The sequence below is a fragment of the Glycine soja genome, chromosome 7, assembly GCF_004193775.1.
Source record: "Glycine soja cultivar W05 chromosome 7, ASM419377v2, whole genome shotgun sequence".
NCBI classification, from domain to species: Eukaryota; Viridiplantae; Streptophyta; class Magnoliopsida; order Fabales; family Fabaceae; genus Glycine; species Glycine soja.
In genome coordinates, this window is record NC_041008.1 from 46,204,691 (window position 1) to 46,217,963 (window position 13,273).

The 13,273-nt window shown below is 32.1% G+C and overlaps 1 protein-coding gene across 2 annotated transcripts; it reads right to left on the reverse strand.

The window, feature by feature from the left end:
- Nucleotides 1-7,156: 7,156 nt before the first annotated feature.
- LOC114420227 (scarecrow-like protein 13) lies at nucleotides 7,157-10,757 on the reverse strand. 2 transcript variants are annotated; one of them, XM_028386121.1, is made up of 2 exons: nucleotides 10,509-10,757; nucleotides 7,157-9,347 (listed from the first exon to the last, which is right to left on the reverse strand). In XM_028386121.1, exon 2 carries the CDS (start codon nucleotides 9,116-9,118, stop codon nucleotides 7,490-7,492), a length of 1,629 nt encoding a protein of 542 aa, XP_028241922.1. In that variant the 5' UTR covers nucleotides 9,119-9,347; nucleotides 10,509-10,757; the 3' UTR covers nucleotides 7,157-7,489. The 2 variants fall into 2 exon arrangements, with proteins under 2 accessions (XP_028241922.1, XP_028241923.1); XM_028386122.1 differs by having other exon boundaries at nucleotides 10,108-10,757.
- Between the last annotated feature and the right edge of the window lie 2,516 nt (nucleotides 10,758-13,273).

Sequence of the window (13,273 nt, forward strand, 5' to 3'; positions counted from 1 at the left end):
TCTTTCTAAGACATGCTATTGGCTGGAATGAAGTTGCGGAAAAGATATAATATCCGTTCTTGCTAAGATTTGATGCATGTTGGTTATTCGTTTGGGATTCAAGTTTTGTGCAAAATTATACATAACAGATAAGCAGTACGCAGTTTTGGGAAACCAAAGACACTATTAAAATAGATGTGTATTGTATACCATTGATAATTCTGTGTAAAGACCAAGGTGGTGATCATTGGTAATATTCAAAGAAATTATCAGATGTAGCAGAAAATTGGAAGATTTTTTTTTTCTTTCTAAAATATAATGTTTGGTTTAATTATAATTGGGTCCATTTAAAATGGAAGCTTAAAAAATATACGTGAGTTTTATGTCTTTACACTTTATTTTAATTCAAATATTTCACTTTTTTTTTTTACTTCAGTTCACTGAGACCTCTTTGATTGTTTTAAATCAAACGGATACAGTATGCTAGAAAACTGATCTGATCCCCCATACCTTTTTCCTGAGAAGAGTAGAGCACGTATCTCGATAAATTAAATTAAGATAGGCATTGTAATTTGTAAGATGCATTTATCTTTATATTTTTCCCCAGTTGTTTAATGGCTGTTTAGATTGTTCTTAAGGCATAAAATGGCAGATATAGAGGAATGTTGGGTGGGTGTGAATTTATGTGCATAGGAATTAGGATGAGTTAGAAGGGGGTTGGTTCATTTGAATAAAATGTGATGATGGTGTGGGCCCGTGAAGCTGCTTCTCCTTGTTGCAAAGCGGCTCGCCGGTCTCATGCTTTCATGTGCGGTATCAAGTTGCATCAGTGTGCCCCACAGCCACAGGCTCCTACATCTCTGTGGTACCAATTTTCCTCAAATATCTTCATTTTTATTTTTTCTTCCTTTTCAAATCATCTTGTTGCCTATAATAAATTAATAATCGCCAATTAGCTGGCACAGCAGGTATTTTCCGTGTCTCTGTTTATTTGGATAATTTGAAGTTTGGAATAATCAGCTGTCGGTGTTCTCATCTTAAGTTCACTCATAACCATTAACCAAAGGTTTTGTACACATTAGGTTGATTCTTGAATCCAAAGGTGAAGAGCTGTTTGGTGTGAGGGACAGTGCTTTCTCTCACACAAAAGTATGAGTTGCTGAGATGTACAGAAACCTACAAAAGCTAGTGGTTGAATTTTCTCTTCTTCCATGTACTAGGCTGTGCGATTAAACAAATTTCTACTAAACATTCAAACTGATTTTTCTTTTTCTTTTTTAATATACACGATCAGAAGGAAAGAGGGGCAGCGGTTTAAATTTGGTTTAACTTTTATTGTATGATATATAGATTTGATCAAATACGATGTGTGATTATCTTATCACCACAGTATATTTTTAGTAAATTAAATGCATTTAAAGTTACACAAGAACTCTGCTATGTTTTTTTTTATATAGTTTATCTCAAAAATCAATTGTTTTTTTTTATTACAATCCCTAATGCTCATTTTTTTAAAGGCAAAGGCAATTTTATTGCATTCCCTAATGCTCATTAAATACGAAAACAACACAGATAATCAATCATGTCCTAGAATAATCTAGTATTTGCCAAGATTTATCAATTTACGTGGCATGATCAACCAATTATGCATAATATTTATTTTTTATTGATCACAGCAATCAATATCAAGAATTTTAACATATTATTATTTACATGGAATAAAGAGAGAATAATGGGCAATATTTATCTAATTTAATTATTGCATGATCATGATATTGTTAAATAATCTTAATTTGTCCTGTAAAAAAAATCTTAATTTGACACATTACAATTAAGTAGCCAAGCAGCACAATCAACCAACCAAGCAGTACGATCAAATAATCTTAATTTACCAAACCACAATATATGATCAATGAAGGATGTGATAAATATGAAAATATTTAAGTCATAATTATTGTGCAATGTTGGGCCATAAACCGTGTTAGCAAGAAATTCAACCAAGTTTTTTAACCTTTATTTTAGAAAAAAACGTAGGATTTTTTGTTGATGAATTAATTATACCAATGCAACCTAAATGCAAATTCCCTAAAAACATGATTACTTAAGAATGATTATTCTAATGTGAGTGATTTTCAGATGGGGCACACAGGTAGAAATAATTTGAAAAGGATAGAAAAAAATCATCTAATAAGAATTTTCAAATATGAAGTGAATCCTAGTCAAAAGTATAGTCAAGCTGTGAATTTCAAGGGTTAGTATAACAGTTAATCTAATTAGAGATTTAAGTCCCTTAAAAATTAATTTCATTACCAATTAGATACTCATCTTTCTTTTCTCTCAAAGTATTTAAGGGTTAAATTTGAGAAACTCCCAATTTTTTGTTAGCAAACGTCTTACCATAAACTTGAAAGGTAACATAATTTATACTATTTATTGAATACCTACAAGGTCTTTTCTATTGGACGAACAATTTAGAATGTCATTTTAAAGCATTAATGGAAAAGTGAAGTTTATAACAAAATAGACAAATTCACTTCTCTCTTTTGTTTTTTTCTATTCTTTTTATTTTCCTTTTTCATTCTTTTGCTTTCCATTTTTTTCTTCATCCTTTTTTTGGTCATTTCCTTTTGGTTTCTTTTTCCCTTAATAACTTTCTTTTCCTTTTTCAGCGGCATTTCACAATATCATAAACAGAGAAACTAAACCATTTACAGTACCATAAAAAATATAATTAAAATAAATATAATAATGTAGTTTCATTTATTATGTGCAGCAGAGAAGAAGAGAAGAAATGATGTTTTTTCTTGAAGAAGAAGAAAAAAGCCTGTAGCATTAATGCTATTCTTGATCTTCTTACTTGGTGTCATCGTCCTTATTCTTCTTGTTAAATGGGAAAGGTCAGAAGGCCTTTGGTTCACTAATAAAAAGATTGTTACGAGTGCCAGCAAAGAGGAGGAATGTGCCAGCCGCGCCTAAAGACTCTGTCATGCTTAAGAATGAGATCAGCTATACCTCCACCAAAACCGAGGGTGTCCTGCTTACTAATACCATGCATTAAATATGTTGTTTGATTTTATGTTAAAAAATTGATTTTAGATCTAAAATGATTTTAGATCAATTTTTATATGTTTGATTTCACCACAGTTTTGCTTGAGAAAAATAAATTATCATTGAGGAATATGTTGTGTAAGTTGCAGAATGTATGTATGCATGCATTGCATTGAGTAACGTGACATAAGTGACAGCTGTTAATTCCACTAGACACAGATTCTATCCATTGAGATTTCAAATGTAAGCGTAAATTGAATTGATGTCATCCAATCCATCCATGATTTATAAACATTAGTTTATAATATCTTTATACAAAATGGAGTTTACAATCAATGTTTATATTCTAAGCTGCAATATCCCCCCTAAGAAAAACTATTGTAAGCTACGAGATAATTTTCCATTTTGTATAAAGATGTAACGCCCAACATTAGCTTATATTATGAGGCTGCATCGTTGGGTTGCTTGTAACTCCTATAACAATTATCTCAAATTACCATTTTTATATATTTATTTTCTTAATAATTTTTTTTTCTTTCAATCAGGGACAAAACTAAAGTTACATTATATAAAAAGCTAATTATAAAAACTAAAGTTTATCAAACAAATATATAAGTATCAATTTGATACAATATATTTATAGTCATATACTCATATATTTTCTAAAACAATTAACAAATATATTTACACAATATACACAAATTAAATATTTTTTGTTTGTGTTTATGTGAACTAAAGATATCACTCAATTGATAGTGGGAGAATAATTCCTTTTAAGATATTAAGAACATGTTAATTTTAAAATGTTAGGTAAAAAAACATTAATCTATTGTGTCTTTTTTTCACTAGAAACAAGGTATTTCCATAATCGGAAGTTATAGATAGGACTAACCCTCAATACACAGATAGTAGGAAAGTAAGTTTTGTATTTTTCAACAAAATCTTCTTTACACACTATAAAAAATTCGAACTCTTATTAATATACTTAAGAAAAAAGTTTGATTCTACGGGACGATGTTAAGTGATAATTCTATATTCATTTTTTTAAAATAATTTAATTAATTAATGTATATTTTATATTTATTGTATTTTATTTTATTAGGTTGATTTAATTATTCCATTAAATCTTAAATTAATTGATAATATATATATATATATATATATATATATATATATATATATATATATATATATATATATATTAACTGCTATATATTACTATGATTTATGTTTATGATTGCATGCTAATAAATTAAAAATTCATTCTGTTTTTTTTTTACAGCAAACAATTCGTTTTGTTATTTTATTATTGTAACAGCATTAAAAAAAACAGAATGAATTTGGGTTGATTTTGTAAATTCTAGATAAATAATCCACAATTAATTGTAAGTTTAAACAAATTAAATTAGTCCTGTATAACTTTTGTTCTTTCTATTTCTAATGAGGCAAAAAACTATAATAATGCATATAATGTGTTTTAAAAAAAAGTATAAATTATAGTAATAATATTTTTTAAATTAAAAAATAATTAAAAATGCAATATAAAGTATAATATTATAAAAATTATAAATTTAATATCATTGCAGGACTTTATTAAGGTAATACATATAAAATAATATTTTATTTTATGAGATGATATCACCTGATATCTCATAATCATTCTTTTCAAATAATTTAATTAATCTAAATTTTATGTTTATTTTATTTCTAATAAAATCTTAAATTAATTGTGAAATTTTAAATCAATTCTGAGATGTATGTGAATAAAATATATTTAAATATTTATTTGCTATCTACTATTACTAACATGTTTATTAAAATTTAAACTGAATAAAATATATTAAAAATTCAAATAATATAAAAAAATTACTCCTATAAACTGAATTTAATATTTTTGCAAAACCGGGTAACTAAGCTAGTTTAATTATAATGTACGTATAATGTAATATCTTTTATATTAACGCTCACATAATATAATTAAACAAAGAGAAAAATAAATAATACTTTTATCTATAATTTTACTAATTCAGAGTCCTCATGAAAACACGTGTAAAAAAATCATGAATCACATTTCCTGCTATGCTCTGCACTTTCATATATATGAAGGCATTACCAGATGAATGCAATTAACCTACCTTCTTTCATATATATATACGTGTAATGATGTATGTAATACTAATGTGATGATGATGAGAAGGAGCAAAAAGGTTATGAAATCAGATATTGAATTTCTTACTAATTAAGGAGGAGAAGCGGAACTTTCTTATGTAGTTAATTATGTTTTTTGTTTCCTCTTCTCACCGCTGATGCTTGAATTGACTTGGGTTTACTTCCCAAAACTCATTATTTTTTCTCCGCTTCCATTCTTTAATAAATATAATTAATTGGTTGCGTTTGGGACACAATTAACTCGCTAAGGCATCACATAGCTAGTTGCCTTTGTGGAATTCTAACTAGTAACCACAGATACAGTTTTAAAACTAATTTGAATATTCATCAAATCAGTATAAATATTGCCAGATTTTTTAATTTGAATTTGCTATAAATTTAAACTAATTTGAATATTCAAATCTTGAAAATCACACTGATCATCATAATTAATTACCAACTTTTTATATTTTAATAAAATAAATAAATAAAAGCATTTACATTTTGGCAAAACAAAAATAAATGAAATAATGTCACTTGATATTTGCTCACGTGTATATTTTAAGATAATCTCTGATTTATTAGTTTGGCACTGTAACAAAAAAATGAATTGAATAAGGACATTAGAACGAAAGAGGTTAACAACAAAAAGATAAACCAAGTAAAATGAAAGAAAAATAAATAATGTATTGCATGCTTTTTTTAGCGTTTGTGTTGATTTTTAGCTTTTAGGATTTTGGACACTTGGTTGGGCCAACGGAACATTGTATTTATTAATAGAAGGCATTTGCATTCTGCACCTTCCAAATATGAATTCCACACCTCCCAAAAAGCCTTAATGGTAAAAAATTATCTTAAGCCTTAACACTTCCTCTCCCTCTTCCATGTGCCGCCCAAGTATCTGATGGCACCCTCATCCAAATCAGCAACTTCAACAACAACTAAAAGGAAATCTGCACCTTCTTCCCCTACCCCACCACCGCGGCCACATGCGACTGGCTCAAACTCCCCTTCGCCCACCGTTGGTACTCCACCAACCACCTCCTCCTCAATGGCTGCCAAATCATCATCGGGCTTCCCTACCATTCCACGTGGCGACCCCAGGTTGATGTGAGAAGGTAGTGCATGATGACACAATGACTTAGCGACATAAGTTCGAGTTTGAAAAAGACAAAGAGGGTTTGGTGCCTATTCTAGAACGATTATTCTGGAATATATGTTTCCAAAATAACTATTCTAAAATATGGAAATCTACATTCAAAAATAGTTATTTCAAAATATGAAAACTATATTCCGAAAGAACTATTCTAGAAATATATCTTATTATGGAATAGTTATTCCAAAATAGAATCACTTCGAAAACCTATCCTAGAATAGGTATTTTGGAATATGAAAAATTATATTCTGGAATAGTTATTTCGGAAGGGTATCCTATCCTCAAACAGTCATTTAATGGGGGAGCCTGATAAAGGGGTATTTTTGTTCGCTGAAGTCTTGGGGGAGGTACAGAATGTAAAATAGAAGGTGCAGAATATAAATGCCTTAATTGAATGGTCAGCATGAGAGGGTTGATTTCAGCCATCAGATCCATAAAATCGTGTTTTCGGTTTCTTCCCACTGTCACAGTTGAACAACGTGTCTGCTACGTGACTTTAAAGTCCAACTTTAGGGGTATCTAAGTAAGCGCATTTCAAGAGACTAAATTAAATAGACAAGTCAGGACTTCAAAACTTGTCGCTTGGTGAAGGAGATTAATTAACTCTAAGTTTTGAACTATGTTAGAGTTAAGCAATTTCCTTTGCCGCTGTAACTACTTCATGCTTAATTATATGAACAGTCTTTCGAATTCACGACTTACACAATACGTTCAGGTAAATGTTACTTCTACAAAGCAAATAAACTCAAGAAGAAGTAAATTCATTATGCATGCGTAGAATTATGTATCTATTATGACTACAGGGTGATATATAGTAGAGTAGTAGACCAACAAAACCTTGAGCTTAATGTAAATCTGTAGTGTAAGGTTTCTCATTTGAGTCAGTACAAGGAACTAAACGAGTATCCAACTCATATCACATTAGTTAAAATAACACTACAGCCAGCGGAAGAGGGCAGGAAAATAATGCTAGAGTCATAACAGACGTTTCTTTTCTTTCGTTTCAGTATTAGCATTTACAACGAGCTTTGAGATTCTACAGAAAGCATTTTAGAACAGAGGTAAATCTCAAGTCCTATGGAGAGACTACTACGGATATATGGTGAATTATGCTCAATTAAAGGTCAAAAAGGAGGCAAACTCTCGAATCAGTGAGTTTCACCTCCAAGCAGAAGAGGTGGCCATATGTCTGTTCATCCAACCAAGATAAAGAGCACCATCTCTATGTTCAAGCCTATAATTTTGACTGAACTCCTTTAGGAGATTTTGTATAGCAACCATCACTGAAGAACTCAATTGACACTGTTTAAATCCAGCCATGGAAAGTCTTGACCTCCACTTTCCCAAAAGTTCATGCCTCTCCACCCTCTCAACCCCCTCACAAGCTATCATGTTGACGATGTCTCGTGCCACGCAATGCTGCTCTGCGCTAATCCGCTTCTTGTCATCTCTGGGGCAAGCCACATCTATAGATTCAAACATTGCAGTATAATAATCCAGGGTCTCAACAAACCTGTGAAAGAATGGGGACGTGTTGGTGTTGGATTCTTGCTCAACAATGGTAACAACCTTGGGAGACAACCTCTTAACCAACCTCAGCAATCTATCTCTGTGATTCTCAGTGCTCACACTCTCATCAGGCATGTGGTGCAAAACATAGGGAAAACTTACAGCCAGAGCTTCTCCGGGTAGAACTTCAATATTTCCTCGTACAACCTCACAGCCAGATATTGCAGCACTGCGGAATTCAAATGGAACTCCACAAGACCTGGCAAAATCTGAAAGCCTTTCTCCTACAATCTGAAGTCCTCCACCACGTGCATGAATCGACTGCGAATCATCAACACCTGTCACACGAAGGGAGGGGGGTCCCCCAGGCCTATGTGCAAGAGCCTGGATAAGTAAATGCCACTGCGTGCCCTGCGCAATTTGGAAATCAATTATGTGAATCCTGGACTCATTTGCCATTGCTTCTTCAATGACAGCATTTGCAGATATGTATGCAAACTTCCAGTACGGGCAAATCTGGTACAAAATGTGCATGTAACTCATTAGTTCTTTGCTTGTTGGTTGTTCACAATTCAAGGATTTGTAGATGAGATTCCCTGATGATTCCAACCTTGCTCTAAGCCCCTCCAATAAGTAAGCACCCAGCCTCTGGATTGGATCACCAGAGACTGATACCATTTTCCCCAATACATTATCCATCCAGCCTCTTGCTGTTGGAACATCATCATCAGACACAGCCTGTGCACATACCCTGAGGACTCCTTTCAAGTCAAATTGTGCAACGTTCTCTGCAATCTGATCCCAGTTATGTTTAGCCAACTGAGATGATCCCTGGAGGCCACCCTTGACGACGCAGCAGCCGCAACTGTCTGATTGTTCAGGCCCCAACAATGAAATCTCCAGTTCTCTAAGCTTGTGCTTCAGTTCATGCCCGTCATCAACACTGGACAAGCCGCTTATTGGCGAACCGTAGGTGTTGTCAGAGGACTGCTGGTGATCTGAATAGCATGACTGAGAACCCTGTGGAGAAAATGGAGTCCTTTTAGATGATACACTGGCATAGGAAGGAGAATCATCACAATCCACGAAACAAGTAGTGGGTGCTGGGCATGATTCTAGAGTAAAGTATTGCTCCTTGCAGGTTTCAAAAGAAACACTTGTTCCCTGGCTGCTGCTATCATGGCATAGATTGCTTTGCAACATTTGGTAAATGCCTTGCACAGGCTGGTGATAGAAATGGACACCAGCTGAACTTGGGTGTTTCTGAGACGTTTGCATCTACAAAATAACTATTAACTCCACCAATGAGAATAACAAGTAGTCAATCTTTGTAATTCGGAAGGTTCTTTCCAACCGCACCGGATCACTTGATGGTCATTCAGAGACACAGAGTATAGCATTAAAATTTTGCAGATTACTCATAGTCACCGTCTTTATGGGTTGCTAGATGCAATAATTATCTGCCAAGTGCCAACAACAGTTCATAGATGTTTTAAAGACACACAACCTGCATATTAAAATAAGATAGAATTATTAAGAACAGTTAACGTTGATTAAACAAAGCAAAGAAATACGTTCAAACGGGTTGACAGATGAAGATCTAAAAATAATTAAGATGAGCTAAACAAAAGTAAATTCAAACTTCAAATGTCTATCAAAGGAAAAAAAAAGGCTACTGAAGAGATTCTCGCATGAATCCATGTAATTAAAAATATTTGATTAGTACGAATCCTGAGAGCTATACACCTTCTCCAGAGTCATGAGATGCAAACTCACTCTCATATGGAAATAGGATTTCTTTTAAGGTGGAAGGAGGTGGTGTTAATTTTTAGAATCTGACTGATCAATCAAGGAGCTTAAATAAATCTCCCAATACTTATAGATAGGCATCAATAGATTCAATACACTTTAAATTACCATCCACTAGTATTTAGTTAAATTTCCCAACTGAGACTTCATCAAATAATAAAAGATCATAGAAGAAATCCTGACAATAATAAGGCAACCAGAAACCACAGAAAAAAAAAGTATATATTTACTCGTGTCATGTTCCCGAGGAAAAGAACTTTTGATCGGATACGCTAGCAGTAGCGCGTAATTTAAAATTGCGGAAACATACACACAAATTATACATAACCGAAAGGCTCTGTTCTGTAAAAATAGAAAGCATTTGACTCAACGATTCAACAAGGGAAGAAGAATAAATGCACAAGGAAAGACCACTGCTGACACTCGAGGAAGGAAAAAATAAATAAAATCAACCATACATGCCAGGAAATTCAACCCCTTGGGTGCCAAAACCGAAAATCGTCAACCTCTGAGGAAAGTTAGAGGCTTTGAGATCACCACAAGACTGACTAGTAACAGAAGAGAGACTTAGACGTAAAAAAGAAAGTAGTTTTCTTCATTTTTTTGGGGGGGGGGTTCTCTTAACTAATAAAAAAAGTGGAAGTCGTTGCTGAAACCCGACGAAATTGAATGGTAAGGAGGTCGGTTGGCCAACGGGTATTCTATGTGGGGATTGTCGATAAAACCGGAAAATTGAAAATGAGACAGAAGTGGGAGTTTGAGCTGAATGATCCAACAGATGAGACAGCAATTAGAGGCATTCCCCACAAGGCATGAACACATGTAGTTGAAAACTAGGAAGTGTCCAGCGAGAGCATACCTGTGTCTGTGACTGCTCAGTTTGAGTTGTGGGGTGCAGTGCAGAGAGGAGAGAGAAACCAGATTGCTTGCCAATGCCAGCAACTAACCTAAAAAACTATGGATTTGTAGCCACTGAGTTATGATTTTATAATTAAAAGTTGGGTAGTGAATACTAGTATTTATTAAGAAGTGAAAATTACACGTTGTTTGTAGATTGATTCACTATCCTATCACTCGGTCGGGTTGAGTTGAACACTGCTAAGGAAGGAACTAGGAAAGTCAGCTTTGCTGGGAATACCGAGTAGTGCAATGTACGGTACAATTCAACATATAGAATCTTCTTCTCCACCGTTAAAGTTTAAACCAACCTCTCTCTCTCATCCATGTGCCCTCTGACAAACCAGAAATTATTATTTACTCCTTCATTGCCACCTCAGGGGTTCTCTTAACCAATATGCCTTTGACACGTAAAGCATTTTCTTTACTCACTAATTCTTTAATTGTTTGGTTAGAAATATAGTGAAAAGAAAAACATATAAAATAAAAAATACAAATATAAGGAATAGGGAAACGAGCACTCAAACATTTTAAGGTTACTATTATTTTAAAAAAATCTTGAATTTCAATTTATCTCTTTTATTCACCGACATAAAAACGGATCAGACCAGTTAGTTATACTGGTTGAATTCCCACTCGATATAGGATGGTTCAGTTAAGCTGTAGGACCGAAAATATAATTGATTTTTTTTCTTCTTAATAATCAAATCAATTTTATAACTCCTATTAACATAATATTAATAAATAATGATAAAACGATCTCAACTATTTATTTATCTTAATTCTCAACAATTTTGATATGTCAAGAGTGTCCTGAGCCTTCAATCCAATCTGAAATGTAATAGCAATCCATTTGAAACGGATTGAATTGGAATTGCATGAAGAACAAGGTATCATTAACAAAAAAAAATAGCAATGGAGATTCCCTCCACACAATTGGGTTAAATGCAATGGTTCAATTAGACATGGAGGGCAACATGCTAGTTGTGCTAGTGTTTTAAGGGATGCCTCGGGGAGATTGGGTGTGAGGATTCTGTTGAAAGTTGGAAAATTGTAGTACTATGGGAGGTTTTCACCAATTTTCTAGTATAACCTATCTACAAATACCTCTGAGGTTGCAGAAAAAATTCCTATTCATTTACTGGAATTTTACGGTAGAAGAGAAAAAAACACAAAGAACTTGTGGGAAAGTCCTTTGTTTGTTTCTCTCTTGTACTAGAAAATCCATTAATCCAAGAGAATCCAAACCCATGTGTGGTACCAATTGTGCTCCAACTTCACATTATCTTGTATGGCACTTTATTGCTTCAATCCACATAAATGATTCAACAACAATCTATATAAATTGTTTAAGCTGACTTAAAAGGTGCTGACATTGTGCTAAGCAAGGATGGGCGTTTGTGGAATGGGTTGGGAAATGTTTACTTATGTCTTAAGATCTAAAATTTTGATAAGATTATTTGTTTGAACTTGATAAGGTTTTGTTGGTAATGGAAATAAAAAAAAATATTTTGATGGAGAAAATGCGAATAAGTTGGTTAAGATTATGATAAAAGTCTATATCAATGAGTAACGACATCATAAGTATTAAAAGAAAAAAATCATGATTAAATCATAATTTGATAGGAGGATGTATCACAACTTTATAAAATGTTCATTAACTTTAAGATGTAATAAGATTTATTAGTTTATAAATAAGTATTGCATTTTAAATTTTAAATAAATCAGTCCAATACAAATCTATTTTACTTAATATTTTATCTTTTTGTCTTTTATGTCTTTACATTACTTTATTATTTTCATTTATAAGCTTTCATTTACAATCTTTCATTATTTTTTACCTTTATTTTCATTCAAATCTTCTCCTTCATTTTATTTTTCTTTATTTATCTACACTATAAACACTATTTAGAAAAGCTTAAGAACACATTATCAACGAACATATTATTTTTCTTGATATACATTATTTGATCATTATTGGAGATCACATTAAAATAAGACTCACCCAAACATATTATGGTTAATTTTACAATTTATTTATAAATCAACAAACGTAAATTAACATTTCACCCGTCCAATAACTAATTCAATTTTTAAAATTGATAAATTTATAAAACTGCTTTTAGTCACCTCACCTTATCTCTGCAGGTGCAAACTTTAATATATAGTAATGAAACAATGGCCCACTTAATCACTACTATATAGATTCAGAGATTAACAAGGATGTTCATGAAAAGAATGTGGGGAAAGTAGCGAATCTTGGTACCTTCTTTCATGCTTCCAAGAAAGAACTAGTTATGTCACTTTTTTTTTTTTTAATAATCAAATCCATCATCACCCCTTAATTAGTGTTAGTTTTTTTTCTTTGGAAAATTAGTGTTCGTTTAACAAAAAATTTAAATAATTCCTCTTATATATATTATGACCCATAATATAATATAAAATTTATAATTAAAATTATGATAAAATTTGTTTGGTTTGTGTGAAAATAAAATATATCTTTGTTTGTTTTCACTAGCCAGTAATCTAAAGTGGTTAACTGACTTTGATCATAAATTAATCAAATAATTTGTGGTGGTTAAAATTTTTCAAAATGAATTTAAAATTTTCACCCAAAAAATTATAATTTTTTGTCACTTTTTATATGATTTTCTCATTTTGGTGAGATTTGGAGAAAGATCAGGCAACAATAAATTTTAATATTTTCTAAGTATACTTAAAAAGATA

What these genes read in the sequence shown, in the direction of transcription:
- LOC114420227 (XM_028386121.1), bottom strand. Translation starts at nt 9,118, where the DNA reads ATGCAAACGTCTCAGAAACACCCAAGTTCAGCTGGTGTCCATTTCTAT.